The sequence below is a fragment of the Sarcophilus harrisii genome, chromosome 1, assembly GCF_902635505.1.
Source record: "Sarcophilus harrisii chromosome 1, mSarHar1.11, whole genome shotgun sequence".
Taxonomy (NCBI): domain Eukaryota; kingdom Metazoa; phylum Chordata; class Mammalia; order Dasyuromorphia; family Dasyuridae; genus Sarcophilus; species Sarcophilus harrisii.
Window position 1 is genome coordinate 44034376 of NC_045426.1, and position 21315 is coordinate 44055690.

Genomic DNA, 21315 nt, shown 5'->3' on the forward strand with positions numbered 1-21315 from the left:
TACATCCTCTCCTCTCTCTCTATCCAATTGTTTCATATACAATCATATCTTCTCACATAGGTATCCTAATTGGTCTTTCTGTCTATACTCTCTCACCTTTTGAGTCTATCCTTTATATAGCTACCAAAATAATCTTCCAAAGGTACAAGATTCCCTCCTTTGCTTAGCCTAAAACCTTCAATGGTTTTACTGCCTACAGAATATAATATGTAATTCAGGGGAGTAGTAGGTTAGTCCAGCCATTCTAGAAAGCATGCTCCCTGAATTCCTCAACTGCCCTTTACTTTTTGACCCAGCTATACCTATCTCCCAAAGAGACCAAAGAAAAAAGGCTTAAATGTCCAAAAAATTATAGAAGCTTTTTTTTGGTTGTAGCCAAAAATTGGAACATAGAAGAAAATCCTTCTAACAAAATCACAGCAGATGCTGAAGAAGCTTTTAAGAAAATTTGTGTTAAAAATCCTAAAAAGCATAAGCCCAAAAAGGACTTTTCTTTATTTAATATGGTCAAAAGGATATATTTAAAACAAAAAAACTAGCATTTTTTTTTGCTTTGGAGAAACACTAGTACAAAAAGGGATAAAGCAAGAATATCCTTTCTTTCTCCACTATTATTTGACATCGTTTTGGAAATGCTAGCTTCTGCAATAAAATGAAAACAAAATTAAAGGTATAAATATTGGCAAATATGAGGTAGTTATCTCTACTTAGAGACAGGATTATGGAATTACTTAGAAAAATCCATGATTTTGAGTATGGACATAGTAATGAGACAATATACCTTTCATTCAAAGAAGAGTATATGTAGGTTGATGCAGGTTATGATCTTTTTGACCACTACAACTTCCAAGGAATACATAATAAATCAGAGAGAAGATTATAATTGGCAACCGTGAAGAGAATGCCCCAATTGATAAAGTCACAGATCCTTAAGTGTGGAAGTGATGTGGTATGAAAACCTGTACTCAGTAATAAGGGATGTTAAATGAAAAATGGTCTAGTTCCTGGATTCAGTCTCTTGATAGTGGGAGTGTGGGAACTGTAAGAGGAATATAACATGAACAAATAAATATAAGAAAAGGTAGAGTATGTTAAAAAAAAATACAGGAGAAATGTAATGCAAGTGCTTGAGAAAAATATGAGGACTTTTTTTTTTAAACTGATTGTCTAGTGGGAAAATTCCTGGATTTAGTACCAAAAGATCTGGGTTCAAATATCAACTTCCTGACTTGCTTCCCATATGAATTTGAGCAAATCATACAACCTTATATTTCTTTATCTATAAAATGAGAGGGTTGTAATAAAAGGCCCCTGAGTTCCCTTCTAGCCCTCTTTCTTCGACCCTGTGATAAATGACCCCTACAGTCACTTCCAGTTCTAAATTTATGATCCTATGATGAAGAACTAAGAAATGGTTCATGGAGGAGACAGCATTTTGGTTTTCCTTTTAAGGAGAAAGAAGGATGTCCAGGCATAAGATGGCCTTTGTGAATGAGACCAGAAAACATACAGAATATGGAGAGTAGGAAAAGGAATAATGGGAAATAGGCCTGGAAATTTAGGTACAACAAAACTGTAGAAAGACTTTGAATGTCTGACTAAGGAATTTATATTATATTCTGTAGGCAGTAAAACCGTTGAAGGTTTTAGGCTAAGCAAAGGAGGGAATCTTGTACCTTAGGAAGATTATTTTGGTAGCTATATAAAGGATAGACTCAAAAGGTGAGAGAATATAGACAGAAAGACCAATTAGGATAGCTATGTGAGAAGATATGATTGTATATGAAACAATTGGATAGAGAGAGAGGAGAGGATGAGTAAGTCAAATTCTATGAATATGTAGCATTTTGAAAATTATATTTTTAGTTGATATCTTTCATTTTTATATCACTTAGAATTTCACTTTGTATTCTTCCTCCTTCCCTCTCTCAAAGAGCCATTCTTTCTTTATAGCAGGAAAAAAAAAGAAAAAAAAGTACATTGAAAAAATCTAACATGTTCAACTTCTCAGTGAGAAGGAACAATTATATTTTAACAATGCCCTACCTAACAAATGACTTATTAATAAATTAATTAAATTAATTTTAAACACATGGATTTCTTTCTGTGTTCTCCTCTTTTCTCAACATCCTATTCTGTTCTTTTTATTGAAAGGTCCTTAACAAATATAGAATTGAATCGAATTTCAAAATAGCATTTTTAAACATTGATTTACCATTAACCAATTAGATTTGTGGCAGTGGTAATGAAGATTCCTTAAGAAGCTAAGATGATATAGCATGGCTTAATATACTGTATTCAAGCACATTTCTAGTAATCTATTTATAAGTCAGCTAAATATTTGATTCACCAAGTTTTCAGAGCATCTTGTATAGCTGAAAGCAGGTCCAGGTCAAGTGCCACAGCTGAGGGAGAATGTGTTAAAAGCAATATGTGAATATAACCAATCTATTTCCATTTCCACTTAAATCTCCAGTTTATTTTGAATGTGAGATTGGATTATAGGATCTCATGCCTTCTGTGTATATTTAAACGGGAGTTTGATGAAAGCAATTCCCAGACCTCTGAGACATCCTCAGGAAGCAGCAATCAAGAGGGACCAAGTAATGTGCCAGGTCAGTTATTGCAACAATGGAGCTTCAGGGATGGAGTAGGATCTGGGATGGATAGAGGACCTGTGTTTTTAGAGAAAGCTAGATGTGTACTACCTTAGTTTTCATTTTTTAGAAATGGCAAACTTATTGGTTCTTCAGCATAAAATGAAATAGAATGAAAAACATATCTCCTATTTTTCTCCTCTCCCTTTTTTCCCATTTTCTTTTTTTTTCTACTGAAGATCCTAAGTATTTTCATTATATATCATATACATTATACATTTTGGGCTCAAGCCCATAGGGAAAATTACCCATTAAGAAGAGGATTAAGTTTGCTTCATTTTTTTTTCTTTTAGATAGTAAGAAGAGACACATTTATTTTAGTGGTTTCTTCAGAATTAATCAGCAGCAGCTCTGCCACAAGACCCGGGGGCTTCCTGGGTACTGACATTTTTGTAAACTAGGCCTTTTCATCACCAGAAAATTCAGAGCACCACAGTCCTGACCACAGTTCTCTTGGACTCTCCCAGGAGCCTTTCATAAGCATTCAGACCCTTCTGCTGTCCTCCCACAGCACGACCGATAATAGTGACTTTTGTGACTCGCCAGCCGTAGTTCCTCCACAGCCACATGGGCATTTTTCTGGCTTCCCCTTGAACCGAGTGGGCAGGAGTTAAACATTGTCATTGCCCTCGAGGTTGCACTTGGAGAATGTTCTGTGTAGTAACATCTGAACCAGAATCCAGTCAGAGGAACTTCTGGTCACAGAGAAATTTTATTCACTTCCCTGGAAATGGGTCGTTAAGGCAGCTATGGCTGCCCAAAGTGAAGACGTCAGTGGGGAAAAAATTCTTCCATGTAGCCCTGAGCTCCTAAAACCAGATATGGCAATGACTTTCTCTTAAGGAGGGGTCAGATTTTGAGAGAAAAGTGATATGGAACAACAGCAGTCACATAAAACTCTTCTCAATATAAACATTTAATGACATGGGTAAGAGAAAGCTTGCTTCATAACTTACTATTTCTAATCCTGGAAGATGTTTGGTTCCCATGTGGGTAAGGGCACAGGTATTTTTGGTAAGTGCTTGGGGGGTAAGAGCAAATGATTCCGGACATCAAGGACTTGGTTAGCTGCCTAATACTTCTTTAGCAGTTGAGGGCCCGGGGTATTTCCTGAAGATTAATGGATCCCTCAATCCCCAGGAAACACCCACTCAGTGAGGCAGCTAGCTGTGTTATAACTTAGGAATGAATAAGGGGGAGTAGGAACTTAAGGGATGATGTGTGATCATAATTTGTTTTTATTTTCTTTTTTCTCTTAAAGTGGTGGAAATTTTAGTTAGTAAGAATGGAATACTAATTAATCCCCCCACCTTTAGGAGACTTACATCTAAATTATTTGTTTCTTTGTTTTTGATGATAAACTTCAGCCATTACTTTCTGGCAAAACATTTCCAAATGTTGAAATCATATGTTGTTGTTCTCAAATAAAATGAATGTAACAATTCCTATTTTTCAGGAGCTCTTGACTTTGAACATATTGAGGAACAAGCTGAGGGAATCTTTGGAGGAAGGAAAGTATATTTTCGATATTATGTGGCAAAAGTTGCTAGGGTTTAGGGGTGAGAACTCTCATATCTGTCCCTGAGCCTTTATTTCTTGCAATCAGAGAAAATACAGACTTTGTTCAAGCTAATTTACTTAGTAGTCCTTTGGAATTCTGACCACCCAAGGTAGCTAATTCTAGTGGAACAAAGAGATGGCTGCATGAGTGAATGAATGAACAAGTGAATGGATAAAACTTGGGGATACATATACAAAAGAAAGGTGTTATCTGCCCTCAAGCATCACAGAATCACAGAATTTGAAAACTGGAAGCAGTCATCTAGTCCAATACCAAAGAAGTCTCTGCTATAATATGCCTGACAATTGGTCATTCATATAGACAATTAGGAGAGATAATAGGAAAGAGTGAAGTTATTGGGATAATAAGTGGAGCTATGGGACAAATGAATAACATGCTTTTTAATAATATTGATAATAATAGTAATAATATTGATTGGATTCTTATTCCCAGAGTAGGACATGAAAAATGGGGAGGGAGGCTACATGTAAAAGATAAAAATGAAGATGAAGGCATGGTCAGGTGGCGAGGGCCAGCAAGATGTGATCAGCATGACCCCAGGGCAAGAGCTGGAAATCTCTGGTCCATCCCTGCTCTGCCATGGAGGGGTGACTTGCTTCTTCATCAACCATCTACCATTCTGATTGGTTATCACATCAGCTAGAGTCTTTCAGAGCTGTCAGGACTACAGAGCTCCATCTTGTATATTTAACCTTAGATCAATCACTTGATAGTTTTCTAGAATAAATGATGATCACCATGACATCCTCATTATCCCTTATCCCTACTTTCTTTGGTTTTATTGAAGGAAAAAATGGGATGGTATATGGTATATGGTGTGTTTGTACATGAATTTGTGTGTGTGATACAACTGTTGAAAATTGAAAGAGAAAGAAGGAGACAGAGAAAAAGAGTTTAATAACCAGTAAGTCACTGATTTTTTAGCCTGGAACTTCAACTATCCCTTAGTTATTAAAGGAAAATGACAAAGTAGAGGAACCCAGGCTCACCAAAATGGATTTATAATGACACACATTGATGTAACATATATTTTTATCTTTATGATAGATTAGGTTCGGAGAGTTGAAGTCCCTTGTCCACAGTAAGACAGCTTGTAAGCATTGGGACCCAGGGCTTCTGAATCTTCCTCGTGTGGTGCTGCATGGGTGAGGAGAGAAACTTTACAGTAAATTTACCCTTTTCTCCACTTCCATAAATTTGTAGTGAAGAGAACACACCACTGGACTTGGATGATCATGGAGGCAGAACATTTCTCAGAGTCTTACTCCATTTGACAATGCATGACTACCCACCCCTTGTGTCTGGGGCACTTCAGCTTCTCTTCAGGCACTTCAGTCAAAGGCAAGAAGTCCTTCAAGCATTCAAACAGGTAGCCTTTTGTTGGTCTCAGCTCTTTCCATTGCAGGCATTTTACTTCAGAAAGGGTGTTGTGTTCAACTAATGGATTATATTTATGTAAGGTTCAACTACTTGTAACCAGCCAAGATGTTGACAATTACAAGCAGATCAAACAAGACTTAGACCAACTGAGATCCATTGTGGAAAAGTCAGAACTTTGGGTGTACAAAGGGCAGGGACCCGATGAGACAATGGATGGAGCATCTGGAGAAAATGAACACAAGAAAACAGAGGTGAGAATCCTTAAAGAATTCTTGAAGGAAACTATGTAGTAGATTAGAACCTAGGTCTTTGCAACTCCATTCCTCTATCCATTATTCTGTGAGCTCTGTCATAATATGGATAAATATTTTCTCCCTAAGAAGAAAGGAGTAAGCCTTTAATTATAAGTCCATAATGCAACTCACTTTTCAGAGTATGAACTCGGACAGTCTGTCCCCTGATTTTGCCTTCTTCGTCCATTCTTTTTCACCATGTGTTAACTTTTGTTGGTATCCATCAACCAATTAATCCATTTGAATTCATTAATTAATATTGATAACAACATAGAATTCAGAATCAGTATGGTTTAGCTAACTTCACTGAGAATAAGAACTACTAAATATGTCAAGATCTTACCACTAGCTCCAGCCTGTATCTCACAGAAACATGGTGCTGACCTGACATAGCCCTGCTCACTGCTGCTAGAAAATGACTTCAAGCCTTCATGCTGACTTGGTCATCCCTTTTACCTAAGGTACTAAAAAGTTTATGTTTGCATCCAAATGGTTCAGTAACAGGAACTGTGTGTGTTTCGGTCTCTAGGAAGGGAATAACAAGTCTCAAAAGCATGAAAGTACCAGCAGTTACAACTACCGAGTGGTGAAGGAGGTAAGATTCCCACCCCTCCCCTTTTTCTTTTTTCTTTCTCACATGTAAACTACACCAGTGCTGTAGGTCAATTGGCAACCTGAATATCTTAGATTCTTTCTTGATAGAAATTAGCTCTTAGCTTTAGGCTATAGATCTTAGCCTTTTATATGTGTGTGTTTGTGTCATGGGACTTTAAAGCCTGTGGAACTCTTCTCAGAATGATATTATTAAATGCATTAAATAATATGTAGGCAAAGAAAACAATTATGTTGAAATATGAAAATATTAAAAATAGAGCCCAGGTTAAGAATCCTATCCTTTGGGCTATCCAAAATGAGAAGATTTTAGTAATGGCAATGTTTTCCATCACAATGCATCTTGTGCCCAAAGAACTCATCTTCCCCCAAAAATGTTTTAACTTCCTATTACTTCTAGGATTTAGATTCCTCAGCCTGTCATTTTAAGTTCTTCACAATCTTACCATTCTAATCTTATCCCACATTATTCCCTTTCACAGAATTCATATTCTCCCAAATAAGTCTTCTTTCTTTTGCCTCCATGCATTTACACAGACTATTTATTCATGGCAGAATTACACTTTATCTTCCCCTTTATTTAGAATGGTTCCCTTCCTTCTAGGCTTATATGTTCTCTACTGTGGGAAGAATTTCCTAATCCCCACACCTGGAACATCTTCCTCAACTTTACTTATTTTATATTTACTTATCTTTACTGTGGCCCCCATTAGAAACTTGAGAGAAAGGACTTTTGTTTTGTTTTTTATTTGCCCAGCTCTTCATATACTATAAGCATGTAATAAATAATTTTATGGATATTTTTGTTTTCATATTGCCTGAATTTCTCACATATCCCTTTCCCTTCCCAAGAGCCATATTATATAAAAGAGAATATTTTTTAACAATAACAAAAGAGCAAAAGGAAGAAGAGAAATAAAACAATCAGCAATATTGATCATTGCATTAAAAAATTTTGACATCATATGTAGTATTCCACACAGGGGTCTTTCCATCAGATATGTCTTTTTTCATTTCTTCTTTGGGGGGGTTTTTTTTACAATTTTGCAATATTTATTTTTAATTATTTTTGGTTGGTTTTTTCCATTTATATTGTTGTAATATATATATATATATATATATTTTTTTTTTCCCCTGAGGCAATTGGGGTTAAGTGACTTGCCCAGAGTCACAGAGCTAGGAAGTGCTAAATATCTGAGACCAGATTTGAACTCAGGACCTCCTGACTTAAGGGCTGGTGCTGTATTCACTGTGCCACCTAACTGCCCTGTAGTATAAATATTTTAAATTGAATTAAATATTTAAAAAAGCATCATTCTGAGAACTAGAACCTTCAACCAAGCTATCTATAGCAACCAGTAAGCACTACTTTTGACTTTACTGACACTGTGTTAGCCAGCTGTTTCTAAACAAAGGCTTTCCATTGGAAAACTACTCATGTTGTAGAGATGTTAGCAATATAGGTTCTTCCCATCTGTTTTAGTCATTTAGCCACCTTTCTCCCCTCTTCTCTTCTTAATCCAATTACTAGAGAACTCTAGAATTTCTGGGAGGACCACTTAAGCAAACCTATTGTTTTCTACCAGATCTTAATTAGACTTAGCAAACTGTGTGTCCAAGAGAGTGCCTCTGTCAGGAAGAGCAGAAAGCAACAGCAGCGATTATTGCGAAACATGGGAGCCCATGCCGTTGTCCTGGAGCTCTTACAGATCCCCTATGAAAAGGTAAGTCACAGAAGAATCAGTCTTGCATTATTATCCCTTGATTTCCCCCTGTCCCCAAACTCTCATGAATGAAGGTATTGTGAATGTTTCAACTTTTTGAGCACAAAAGAGAAAGACCTTACTAAAATGGGGGATGAGGAAAGTGTGTGGGGTTGGGGAAGCCATCAGTCACTTATGGAAATGTGTTAATAATCTTGATTTTTGGACCCACAAATTGATGCTATAGACCAAGAACATTTCTTTATAACTAAAGGCACCAAAAGTATAGAAAATGTCATCTTTTAGATAAAGTCTGTGAACTCCTGAAATGACTTAGGGACAGTAGATAGAGCAGTCTCTGTCAGATGCTTCCTTTCTGTGGTATAAAAGTTGGGCTTGATTGTATCAGTAAAACACAGAGTCTGGTCAGTCTTAACCAAGAATGCAGAGTCAGAAGTCTGTCTAGTTGAGGACATAGGGAGGATTCCTAAATTAACCACAGATAAGTGAAAATGTTTCATTTTTCTCATCTAACTTAACAGATTCCCTGAACCTTCTCTATGGATCCTCAATTAAGAACCCCGGTCTAGGACTTTATCAATGGACAATCTCAATGATATGTTATCCTTATGGCTGGCTATCTTTTTAGATTCCTTTTCATAAGAAAAAGATATTTCAACTAAGTCCCTCTGATGTTTTTCTTAAATAAGGATAAAACTGTGTAGAAGCATTTAAAATTATGGCCACAAACCAGGGATAAATGTCTTTTTTTTTTTCAAGAAATATTTTATATTTCTCATGATGAAGTTGTCAGTCATCAAGCATTTTCTAAGTGCTTATTATATCCTAGGAACTGTGCTAAGAACTAAATTTACAAAGCAATGCAAAAAATATGCTATGTTCCCCTCGTTATGTGGCCTTGCCAAGTCATGCTTGGACTTTAAAAATTCTTTAAACCTTCCACTGCCCTTTTTCTATTGTCAAAACACATAGCTAAGATTCTTTCATAAAGTAAACATAAAATCCTCTACTTTGTCTCCCTCGAAGGGTGGTTTTGAGAATCCTTTGGGACAAAATCTATGAAAGTGACTTAGGAACCAAAAAGTCCTTTATGAATATAATGGGGTCGTGTTTTGCTCTGTTTCAGGGGATGCCCTATAGTTCATCACTTTCCCTATTACATGCTTTTTTATTTGTTCAGAATTGGGTGGAATTTCTACTCACAGAGATACGGAACATGATGGGGAAGAATTTGATTGCTTACCCTAAAAAGGCAGATCTAGAATACGTGGAAAGAAGTCACTAAAAGGCAAATTTGGCCACTGTGTTTGATAAACTTCTTAAAAATTAGAGACACAGAAAAGTGGAACAGGACAGTGGGCCTTGGGAGGGTGTGGGTTTCCCCTCATTCTAGGTTTCCGGGCCGGGCAATCACTTTTTCAGGTATGAGGTACATAAGTTTCTTGTTCAGTCACAGGCTCCATTGGGATGTTCTCTGAGATCCCTTCCCATTCTCAGATTCTGTGAATCTGGTGCAGATCTATGCAGACAGGCTAAACCAGATTAAGAGCAACCAAGAGGTCTCAAACCCTTTGTAGGTTGGGGTGTGTCTGCCCCAAGCATGTGATGACTTCCCCGGGAATGGGTAGATGAGAACAATGTGTTCCAATGGCATTTAAGGTGACTGAAGCAGGTGCTATGGAGAATTTAGAGCTTGGTTAAATGTCAAAGTCATTAAGATTATCTACTGTATCTTGAGCCATCACAGATCATCTTGACCCTGACCTATCACTGTACCGTGACAATTCTGGAAAAGAGCGTGAAGCCTGAGAAGTTCTTCCACTTCACTTAAATCCAATTTATGCACTAATCAAAAGACATCCCCCATCCCACTTTACCATGCCAGTAGTTGCCCTGGTAGAAGGCAAGTTGAAAGGCAAACTAAAAGATGGGTACATGATGGTCTATTTTCAGTAATAGGAAAAAATGATAATGGCTTGCCTTCAGGGAGCTCAAATGATTTTATTTCATTAATCCACTTGAATGAATGAATGAATTTGAATTGGGCAAAACATTTAATTTGCTGTCATTTTTTCTGTGCCAACTTATGACATAAAATCAGGACTTAAAACGTCTTCATTTCAGTCATTGAGCCATTTCATTTAGGATATATCTTATTTATTTTGGGGACCAGATTTGTGATCATTGGTGGGATATTCCTGGCTATGAAAATTAACTTCTTCAAATCTTAGAGGAATGCTTAGAATGCTGAGATTTTAAGTGCCCCATATGATCTTAATGAGAAAAAATGTTTCAGAATCAGGACTTGAATTCATATCTTCCCACTTGTGAGACTAATTATTCTCTTTGCCCATGCTGCATCTCTCTGTTCCTAAAAAACCTTTGTTTCCTCTGGATGCCTAAGTAATTTGTCAGCAGAACACCATTTTAGCATCAAAGTTTTCAGTTATTCCTAAGAGCTTAATTCATAAAGGTCTTTGAATCCTAATATTTATAGATTTACAGGTTATTTAGACGGCATCTGGCCCAATCCCTTTATCACACAGATGAATGAATTGAAGCTCAGATAATACTTTAACAAAGGTCACACACATTGTCTCAGTGCCTTATACCCAATAAGTACTAAAGTGACTACATCATTCAGCTAGCTAGTAAAAGTAGATGTTGTAGGAATCCAGGTCTTCTAACCTGAAGCTCAGTTTCCACTCTCCCATACTCGTGCATTCCCTTAACTCCTTTTCGTCACTATTCTACCTAGGCTGAAGACACACGGATGCAGGAGATCATGAAGCTGGCTCACGAGTTTTTACAGAACTTCTGCGCTGGTAATCAGCAGAACCAGGCTCTCCTCCACAAGCATATAAACCTCTTTCTGAATCCTGGGGTAAGGATCAATGACTGTCTGGCTCCTTAGTGAAAAAAGGGCACGAGGCAGAAAGGATAGCTAGTCTGATAGAATTGTGTTCTTCTTGGCTCTGAAACCAGACTGGTCCAGATGAGTATCCGGGAATCCCATTCAGAAACCCTGGATGTTTCCTGGCGTTGCACAAAAGGAGGATGTAAAGGAAAAGTGGGTGAAGGGCAAGAGGAATGGAGAAGTATCAGAGGTTTAAAGACACTAGCTTGAATTATTTTAAGTATAACGTCCACCAAAAAAAAAGTTTTATTCATTTAGAGCAGCTAGATGGTACAGTGGAAAGAGTTCTGGATCTGGAGTCACAAAGACCTGAGTTCAAACGCAGACATGTACTAGCTGTGTGATCCCAGGAAAGTCACTCTAATTTCTATTTGCCTCAGTTTCCTCATCTGTAAAAAAAATTAAAATGGGGATAATAATACTACCATAATATTATATATATACAAAACATAATATACTATATATAATATAGTATGTATATGATATAGTACATAATTTCAGATCTAAAAATAACTGAAAACAAAGAGTTTAGCAATGACAACAACAATAATATTTATATAGCACTTACTAAGTGCCAAGTACTGTGCTAAGTGCTTTGCAATTATCTCATTTCATCTTCACAACAATTCAGGAAGTAGATTTATATGTGTGTGTGTATAATTTACATGTATTACATATATATTTTATATATTCCATATATTCATTTATATATATATATTATGTACTATATTATATATATATATACTATATTAAATGGCTCCCCACTTTTTTTCAAGTTCTAGTTCATCCCTCACCTTCTCTGAGAAACTTTTCCTGAGCCCTCTTAATGCTAGTCCCTTCTCCTACTGATATTCCCTTGTAGGAAAAGGGCTGGTTTGTATTGCTAGAGGGACTTTCTTTATCTGGAAGTTCTATTCCAATAATGTCCTGCATCTGATTCTAGCCAATACCTCTCTGCCACTAAGTAAGTCATATATTCCATGGGACTTATTTTAAACCAAGTCAGTAATGGGTGACCATTCTCTTACTGTCTCAGTGATTTCCCAAGTGAATTAAGCCACATTCCTTCTCACACTTTCTGAATAGTTAGCCATTCTCTTTATTCATCATTATTATTATATTGTTATTATTAAACTGAGGCTTTCCTTCCCATGTTAGATTCTGGAAGCCGTGACGATGCAGCACATTTTCATGAATAACTTCCAGCTTTGCAGTGAGATCAACGAGAGAGTGGTCCAGCACTTTGTCCATTGTATAGAAACACATGGTAGGAATGTTCAGTACATCAAATTTCTGCAAACGATTGTCAAGGCTGAAGGAAAGTTTATTAAGAAGTGTCAAGACATGGTCATGGCCGAGGTGAGTGAGAGCTGCCTGTTTCTGTGCATGGTCACAGCCAGGGTGATATAAGCATTTTCCATGAGGCATCCTTATCCGAGGAAGCCTTAGAGCCTAGTGACTGCAGAGTTGGTCCCAGATTTAGGAAGATCTGAGTTCAAGGCAAGGATCTGACCACAACCACACTGGCTATGTCCCTTACCTTCTCCAAGTTCCCCATCTGATAGAGAGACTTCCTTATGCAGGACTCCTTATAGTAAAGAAGTCTGATCCTTGTCCTCATTAATATTTGCAAACCTAACAATAGGAAACTCCTCAAAGGCAGCTGTTTTCTAGCAATTAATTTTTCACTCAGGTCATAGGTCATGAGAACTGAGATACAAATAATATTAAATTTGGGAAAGGGGATAAAACCAGCCAAATATAAATGAGCAGTTCTATCATCTTTGTTATCATTTGGGAATCTAGCGCCGGAAGGCTGGTGATAGAACCTTTCTTTCTTTTTTTTCTCAGCAAACAACAGATTTATGTAGCATTTTATTCTCTCTCAAGCTTTTGATAAAGATGTTTTTTTTTTCCTTTTTGTAGTTGGTCAATTCAGGAGAAGATGTCCTTGTGTTCTACAATGACAGGGCCTCCTTCCAGACGCTCATCCAGATGATGAGATCAGAACGGGACCGAATGGATGAAAACAGCCCTCTAATGTACCATATCCACCTCGTAGAACTCTTAGCAGTATGCACAGAGGGTAAAAATGTCTACACAGAGATCAAGTGTAACTCCCTCCTTCCTTTAGATGACATTGTCCGTGTAGTGACCCATGAAGATTGCATCCCTGAGGTGAGGTTCAGTAGGGCTGGAGCCTCTTTTCTTGCTGTGTTTGGAGCTAAGATTGAAAATTACAAATTCTCATTTGGTGGGATAAAGATTCTAGCCCTGAAAAAAAACATTTATTTAATTTTAGAATAAAAAAATTAGGCTTAAAATCCTGTGCCAGGAAAAATTAGTCTTCAGTCTTACTCTCATGAGAGAAGTGGACAAATTGTTGTAGTATGTAGAATCGTAGACTTGATGCTGGAAGGATATGAGGAAAGGCCTCTGAAGTAGTCCAGCCCTCTCATTCTATGGAAATGGAAACTGAAGTCCAGATTGGTGATGTAACTTGCCCAACGTCATTCTGGTACCAAATGTCAGAAATGGGTCCTCTGACTCCCCAGATGGTGCTCATTCCATTGTACATATTTCCTAGCTTCCCTAGGGATGGAAACTTTGAAAGGAATTTGGCCGGAGTAAGAAGCTGAGCTCCTGTAGATTATGGTGGTGTTTGCTCTTTTTTATATGAATAATTATTTTATGAGGTTATGTAAAGTACAGTGAAGAGAGAGAAGGTTGGCTTTGAATCGACCTCTGAGACTTACATGCTGTGTGACCAGGGCAAGATTAGGAATTATGTAGTCCAGCCCTTTCGTTTTATCTTTTTATAACATGGTCACTGACTTCTGGCCTGCACATTCATCTTCTTACCCAGCTCTTTTTCTTCCCTCCTTCCAGGTTAAAATTGCCTACATCAACTTCCTGAACCATTGCTATGTGGATACCGAGGTAGAGATGAAGGAAATTTATACCAGTAACCACATGTGGAAGTTGTTTGAGAATTTTCTTGTTGACATCTGTAGGGTAAGAGCATTTAGGAATCAAAGGTTAAGTCTGTCTTTGTGATCCTGGCTCCTGTGGCTGACCATGAGCAAAATGAACTTGTTCTTTATCTCTCTGGTATAAAAGAAAAAGCCAAGCCTCTGCGCTCAGTTCCGAGTGCTCCCTGTGTCCCCTTGGGCAAATAGTGCCTTCTTAGTGCCTCACCTTATTCCTCTGTAAAAAAAGAAGAAGCAGCAGCACATTTCTTTGAAAGTCCTTCCTTGGCTAAATCTGTGAGCCTGCAGACTGACATCTTCTTGTCTGTTTACTTCTGCTCTCTTGCCTTTTGGTTGTTGCTGATTGTGGATTTTACTCATATTCTGGGAAGAAATCTGTCTATTTTCTTGTCTTAGCCACAACTTGTTTTCTAAGATCATATCTGTCATGCATTTGTAAGCGAGGTTTATGGGGACCTCCCCACCTCATTATAAGCCACCAGATTCAGCTCTATAAGAAAATGTTCCCGGACTTGGCCATTTACTTTGTGACTTGTGTATGGGAACCTGTAGCCTATCTCATCTTTCGATACATCTCCTCTAACTCAGCACTTCATAGATTTTCCTATATCCTTTTTGGTTTTGTGCATTGGGTGTAGTAAGCATGTCGAACCGAGAATATTTAGTGTCTGGTGTCAGATGTGCATGCAGACAGAAATATTGGGCCTAGAGCCTGGAAAGCACTCGGAGTCCTAGCTCACCTCGCCCAGTGCCAGAGACCTTCATTTAATAGCACTGGGCAGCTAATGTCAGAAACCTTCCAGGCTTTGACTTTTCAGTACCTCCCAGTTCTTCTTGTCCTGTCCCAAACTAGCCTGGGGCCTCCAGGAGGGAACAGCTCAATTCCTGAATGGTTCAAAGGAGAGTCAGGGTGGGGTAGCCAGAGAATCCTGTACCTAGATTCAGAAGGTTTGTTCTTAGCCTCCATTCAGCTGACACCATAATACTTGTATTAACGTCCTCACAGGATGATGATGAGAATTTGGGCGCTGTTTCAGGGCACTGTCTCGGTGTCAGCTGTTATTATTTAATTAATTCCCTCTTAAAACCTTTATCCCTTACAGTGCCCAAACCTTAGCCCTTATGCTGATAAATAATTATTATCTCGATTCACTTGTTTTCTGGCCCTTTGATTATGGCCGTCCTCAAAATAGCCAAATTCAGTACAAGTTAAAATTCCGTGAAGAAGATGAAATGTTGTAAGATTTATTAGGAAATTAGAGATTGTAAGCAGCACAGTGACAATTCAATCCAATCAACATTTATTAAATGCCTACTATGTGCCAGACACTGTGCTAAGAACTGGAAATACCGAAGATAGTCCTGCCCTCATGGAGCTTACAATCTAATGAAAATGGTGTTATAGGAGGAGTTCTTAATTTGGCATTAAAGTTCTTAAGATCAAATCCCAGACCTGCCACTTAATGTCTGTAATTTTGGCAAAATTACTTAAATCTCTCTGGGTCAGAGTTTCCTTATCTCTGTAAAATTGCAGGGGGATAGATGGGGAAACTGAGGCCCACAAACCTCCTCTGACCTTCTTCAGACCCAGGCCTTCTGAGTCCAAATATTGCCTATATGTTCAGAAAGATTTCTAAGTCAAGGCTTATTCTTTTGAGCTGTTACTTGATAAAATGAAATTCCAACTTAAGGAGATAATTGGATTAAGGAGAATAATTGGATATTTCCTTGAGGTCCACTATAACTATAAGAATAGAATGAAATTATAGAAGTTTTTGAACTGGAAGGGACTTGGTCACAGCCAATTGTTGTCATTTTAAGAGGTAAATTATTATCTAAATATTCGTTGTTTAATACTCAATGCATGGTTGATCAGCCATGAAAACCATCAAAAAGAAGTGAGAGCAATTTCTTAGCTTTGTAATTGATTTTCAGATTTCATTCTTATCTCTAAAGCTCACAAATTATTTTCTTAGGCCTGTAACAACACAAGTGACAGGAAACATGCCGACTCAATTCTGGAGAAATATGTGACTGAGATCGTCATGAGCATCGTGACGACTTTCTTCAGCTCCCCCTTTTCTGACCAAAGCACAACTTTGCAGGTAAGAAAAGTGCCCAAAGAGTGTTGGCTTTGATGTCCTTAGGAAGGCGAGTGTGACCCAAGCTAAGGGCACCTGGCAGGCTAAGAGGAGGTGAGACTAGAATAGCCCCAGGGAAAAGGGTGAAGATGAAACCCTGAGATGCCAGAACACACAGGGAACATCCAGATACATGTGATCCCGATATCTGTGGAGCATTTCCATCCTTCTTGTGTGACTTATAGCCTTTTATTTGTCTTTCCCTGGGATCCACGTTCAGTCCAGTTCCACAGTGTTTTATTAAGTAACTACCATGCTGTGCAGAGCAGCTTACAATCACATCTTGGGGCACCTTGCAAAGTTCTTGCAGATCTACATTTTTGAGGGGAGTTCCTCAGTGAAAATTCTCTACCATCCCCAGATTGTGGGGAACAGTGTTGGCAGTACAACTCTGAGAATGCCTAAATCAAAATGGAAAGCTGCCACCAAGGAATTTATGGGATAAAAGTGGGACAGTTAGCTCTAAATTACCTGGGAGTTAGAGCGAGTCAAACAATAAGCATTTCTTGGATGTTTACTGGGGTGTTCAGGGAGTTCTAGCACCTCTGGTGTGAGGGATGCTCATCCATCTTTGGGGATGCTCAACTCTCATCTGTGGCTCTAAGATGCCGTCACACACTCAGTATCCACACCCCAGTAAACCATCTTGACAAGTGGACTGTCTGAAGGTAAGACCCCTTAGTAAGGGGTCCCTCAGCATGGGCAGACATCCCTCAGCAGAATGGATGTTCCAATAGGCAGCAGAAGAAGGCTCTGTGGAAAGCCAGAGATTGTTCAGCATAAAGAACACCAAGATCATTCGCTGCATCCCAGGCATCCCTGGTGATCCCGACTTTTTTTTTGTCACTGAACCTCAGTGATTCAGGGAGAAAGAGAGAGGTGGATGACTTTGGGCAATTCTATCTCACTTAAATCCAATTGACACATAAATCAAGACATCACCCAAGATGTCATTGGTCCTTTTTGAAAAGGGGGGGGAGACAAACAATAATAATAATAACTGTGTGCTAGATACTGTTCTATCAGAAAGGAGAGAGATTACTGGGGAAAAGATGATGAGCTCAAATGTTACCTTCCATTAATAAAGGTAGCAGCCTTCTTGCCTTGAACCCGGGAAAGATGACACAGGACCACACTCAATAAAATGGATTTATTAATTTCCCCTAATAATAAGAATTGAACCCAACCAATTGGGCAAAATGATTCCTGTCCCTTTATTCTCGAAATTTTAAGCAACTTGCTTATTCCAGAGAAATAGAAATAGCTTTCAGGAATGCTTGGGAAATGCAGTGGGTCAGAAATATGATTTACAAGTCTGTGGTGAAAGTGGTACCTTGACGTCAACAATCTTGTAGGCTGTTAAAGGCCAGGCTTCTCCCATCCAATAAAGGACTACTCTCTGAAGTGGTCAACTCTAAAAATTGTCCTTGAGCAGTAATATTTTAGGTGGTTTGCTTGTGATTTAAAGGTCCAGTTCACCATGGCAGTGGCAGTGTCCACCATGCAAACTGTGGAACAGATCATTCTGTTGTACTCTCTTAGAAAACTGTCAATCCACATGAAGTTTTTTTTTTGTTTGTTTTTTTTTAAACATTTGTTTGGCCATTCTTACCTCTTAGTCACCAATCTATCTCTTCCTTGCAGAAATCTTAGTATTAGGTTTTCTACTGCTCAGACAGATAGACCATCCCTTAAAAGTAGTTCTTTTAAAAGGAAAGGAGAAGCCCTAGACCAAATGGAATCATGGAAAAAGGCCTGGACTTGAAGTCAGCAAGAACTGGATTCAAATTCTAGATCTTATGTTTATTTAGTCTGTGAGTAAAGTCTCAACAGATTTTTTTTCATCCAGACCTTTAATGTTTAATCGGTGTTTTGTCCATCAATTGCACTGTTTTAATTATCTTTAACTTCTCAGAGATTCAGTTTCCTCATCTGAAAAATGGAGGAAAAAATACCTCTAACACTACCAGAGTAAAGGAAAGGGAATATGCATTTATATAGTTCCCAGGAACTTAGCAAAGTGCTTTACCAGTACCTTATTTGGTCCACAAAGAGTCCTTGTGAAATTCAAAATGAGCATCATTTTTACATGCAGATATATAAACATAGGATTTTTGACAATGGTGATATCTGTAATTTGTGTAGATTTTTGTCTGTTTCTTAAGCAAATACAGGTTTATTTTCTATACTAAATATTTTATGTATATGACTGATCTCCCGTACTAAATTTCAAATCCTGAGAGAGCAAGAGCTGTCTCCCACAGATAGATACATAGAAGTCAATTGATATATATTTCTCTTTATGTGTTTAAGTATCAAGCATTTGACTTATGAGCACTTGAAAGACACTAAAATATCATTTGGTGGCACTGGATAGAGCACTAGACTTAAAGAGCAGAAGATTCAAGTTCAAATCCAGCTTTAGATACTTATTATTGTGTGACTCTGGGCATGTCACTCAACCTCTGTCTGCTTGAGTTTCCTTAGCTAAAAAAGAAAAAAAAATAGTAGCAACTACTTACTAGTATTGTTGTAAGGATCAAATAAGATCATATTTGTAAAGTATTTTGTCAAAAAACAAACAAACAAAAGCATTGCACAGGTACTATCAATAGTTGTTATTGCTGTTGGTACTTTGACATTTCTGTAAATCCTTGGGCCTTTGTCATTTCTATCCCTGATGGTGATAAGAACAAGCCAGAATATGTATCCGCCCTGTGGAATTCAATTATATGATGCGAAGTGCTTTATGAAGATAGAGATCAGATTCTTTTCTGCGCCAGCATTTACAGGAAAGCCCAACTTCTTTGACTAACCTCAGTTTTCTTGCAACACATCATTTTTATTAGCATTCAAAGGGTGGTTGCTCAGTTGCCTGAATTAACTCTTTTCCCTTCCCAAAAGCCTTGCAGAACATTTGGATGGTAATTTTTATTAAGCTGATTAGCTTTTTAACTGTATAAACTAAGAATATAAAATGGGGCGTGTATCGCTCATCCAATGAAGTGAAATATTCTATTACAGAAGGTTCAAAACCTAAAGTAGATCTATCCTCTGAAGATGTGAGATCAATTGATTAGTCAAGTGAAAATTTGTACTTTTCTAGTTGTACTATGTGATTGGTCTCTTATCTACTTTTTTTTTAAGGGAAATAAAGCCTTAAAGACAACTTTTAATTATCAGTTTATTACCTCTGCTATCTTTGCACACTGTATTATAGTATATTCTTGGCCCTGAGTAGGTGGGAGTTAGGAGTTAAGACCATTTTTAGAAGATCAAAACTCAACAGTTTTCATCCAAGATCCAGTTTTTATTTTCTTAATCTCTTTACCCAGTCTCCCAACTAAGCCTTTTCCTCTTTCCTTCTCCAAGGGGCCTTCTTAAGGGCAACCCTAGGCAGATAAGTGCAGTTTTGTGCTCTGGCTTAAGATAGTGACTTGCTTTTCTTCCTTATTATTTCTAATGATTCATAAAAATGTTTGATCTCCTTGTTCATCTGATCTCTCCCTGCATTTTGCTCTGGAATACTTCTTGTCTGGAGTATGGATGAAGAGATCTATTCTTAAACACCCAACTGAATATGAGAAGACTTGACTTACTGTTTGTCTTGAGAGAATAAAATGCAGCTTTCTTTGATTTTTTCCCTCCTTTTTTTTCCCTTTTAGACTCGTCAGCCAGTCTTTGTACAACTGCTACAAGGAGTATTCAGGGTTTATCACTGCAACTGGCTGATGCCGAGTCAGAAAGCCTCCGTGGAGAGTTGTATAAGGGTGCTCTCTGATGTAGGTAAGAAACTTGACAGTTGCCTTTGTTTCTAACATAACCAAAAGTATACTTAATGTTTAAAGATGGCATGAATAGGTGGAAAGCCCTGTGGTCTAGTCTACAAAATATCAGAAATACAAATAGTTAATCTAAGTTGGAATTCTGCTTCAAACATTTGAGCATGTGAGCATGGATATATTTCATCTTGCCAGTCCCGAGTTTCCTCTTTGGTTAAAAATATACATATATATTTTTAAATAAACACTAATAGTAACTGTGCTATCTGCTGTGAGAAAGTATTTGCAAATCTTAAGTGGAACTATTATGATTGAGTTCCTTTTTCTCTTTTTGCCATCCTTCAACCCCTAGTACTTACTGATTATGCTCCTTAAACCACAATGGCTGTCCCTGTTCCCCCACTGACCTACAAAATTTATATCAGTATCATTTATTTTTGCACTAAGTGCTGCATATCCATCATCTGCCTGCTTGTACTCCCTGTAGGACTAAGTTACAAGAAATTGATAATCTATCCATGGCAAAGTATCTTATGTGAGTCTAGTCAAAAAGGTGGCTACTTGATGCTCTTTGAGAATACTAAGGAAGAAACCATGTATTCTTCATTTGAATCTAGATTTCATTTTTTAATTAGGTGGCTCTACATCTTTTCTTTGGGCCCAGATCTATGCATTTTGACTTTTACCTCCTTTAAAATCAAGAAATCCAACTTTGAAAGTACCTGCAGAAACATGCTCTCAGTAAGAGAAAAGATCTCCCTAACTTTCAGAGTGCCTCTAGGCCAGGCTTTGATAATCTTGCTAATGTCATTTCCTAAAAAGATATATTCCCTGAGCTCTAAGAAGCCCTAAAAGAGAGGAGTGAAGGGACCATATTAACTGTCCTCAAGTAGTTGCTGACTCTCTCCAAGACAAAAGAGTAGTAGACTAGTTTTGTTTTAACCTAAGGGGACAGAATTAGTTGTAAGTGTAAAAGTGACAGAGGAGGAAATTTAAATCTTGATATGCAGAAAAACCTTTCAGCCATTTGGTTAAGTGAAAGGGGGTGCTTTAGGAGAGAGTGGGATCCACCTTGTTGGAAGTCTTCAGACAGCCTCTTATCAACTGTGTAGTCCCGGAGATCTTTCTTTGAATAAGAGTTGGATTGGATGTTTACCAAGGTCCTTTCCAACACTGAAATTTTGTGACTTTGTGAAAGTGAGTAGTTGATGTGTAATGAATCATGTTCAGCTTGGTT

General features: G+C 37.8%; 1 protein-coding gene across 11 annotated transcripts in view; it reads left to right on the plus strand.

The window, feature by feature from the left end:
* Positions 1–21315, plus strand: part of ITPR1 (inositol 1,4,5-trisphosphate receptor type 1) — a 386707-nt gene that overhangs the window by 194534 nt on the left and 170858 nt on the right. For all 11 annotated transcript variants that reach the window (XM_031954255.1, XM_031954269.1, XM_031954258.1 and 8 more), the window contains 12 exons: positions 2477–2615; positions 4114–4168; positions 5443–5608; positions 5700–5870; positions 6442–6507; positions 8111–8248; positions 11007–11132; positions 12324–12524; positions 13092–13343; positions 14055–14180; positions 16132–16260; positions 19962–20082. In XM_031954255.1, coding sequence (XP_031810115.1) covers positions 2477–2615; positions 4114–4168; positions 5443–5608; positions 5700–5870; positions 6442–6507; positions 8111–8248; positions 11007–11132; positions 12324–12524; positions 13092–13343; positions 14055–14180; positions 16132–16260; positions 19962–20082 — 1690 coding nt within the window. The remainder of the gene's footprint in view (positions 1–2476; positions 2616–4113; positions 4169–5442; positions 5609–5699; positions 5871–6441; positions 6508–8110; positions 8249–11006; positions 11133–12323; positions 12525–13091; positions 13344–14054; positions 14181–16131; positions 16261–19961; positions 20083–21315) is intronic.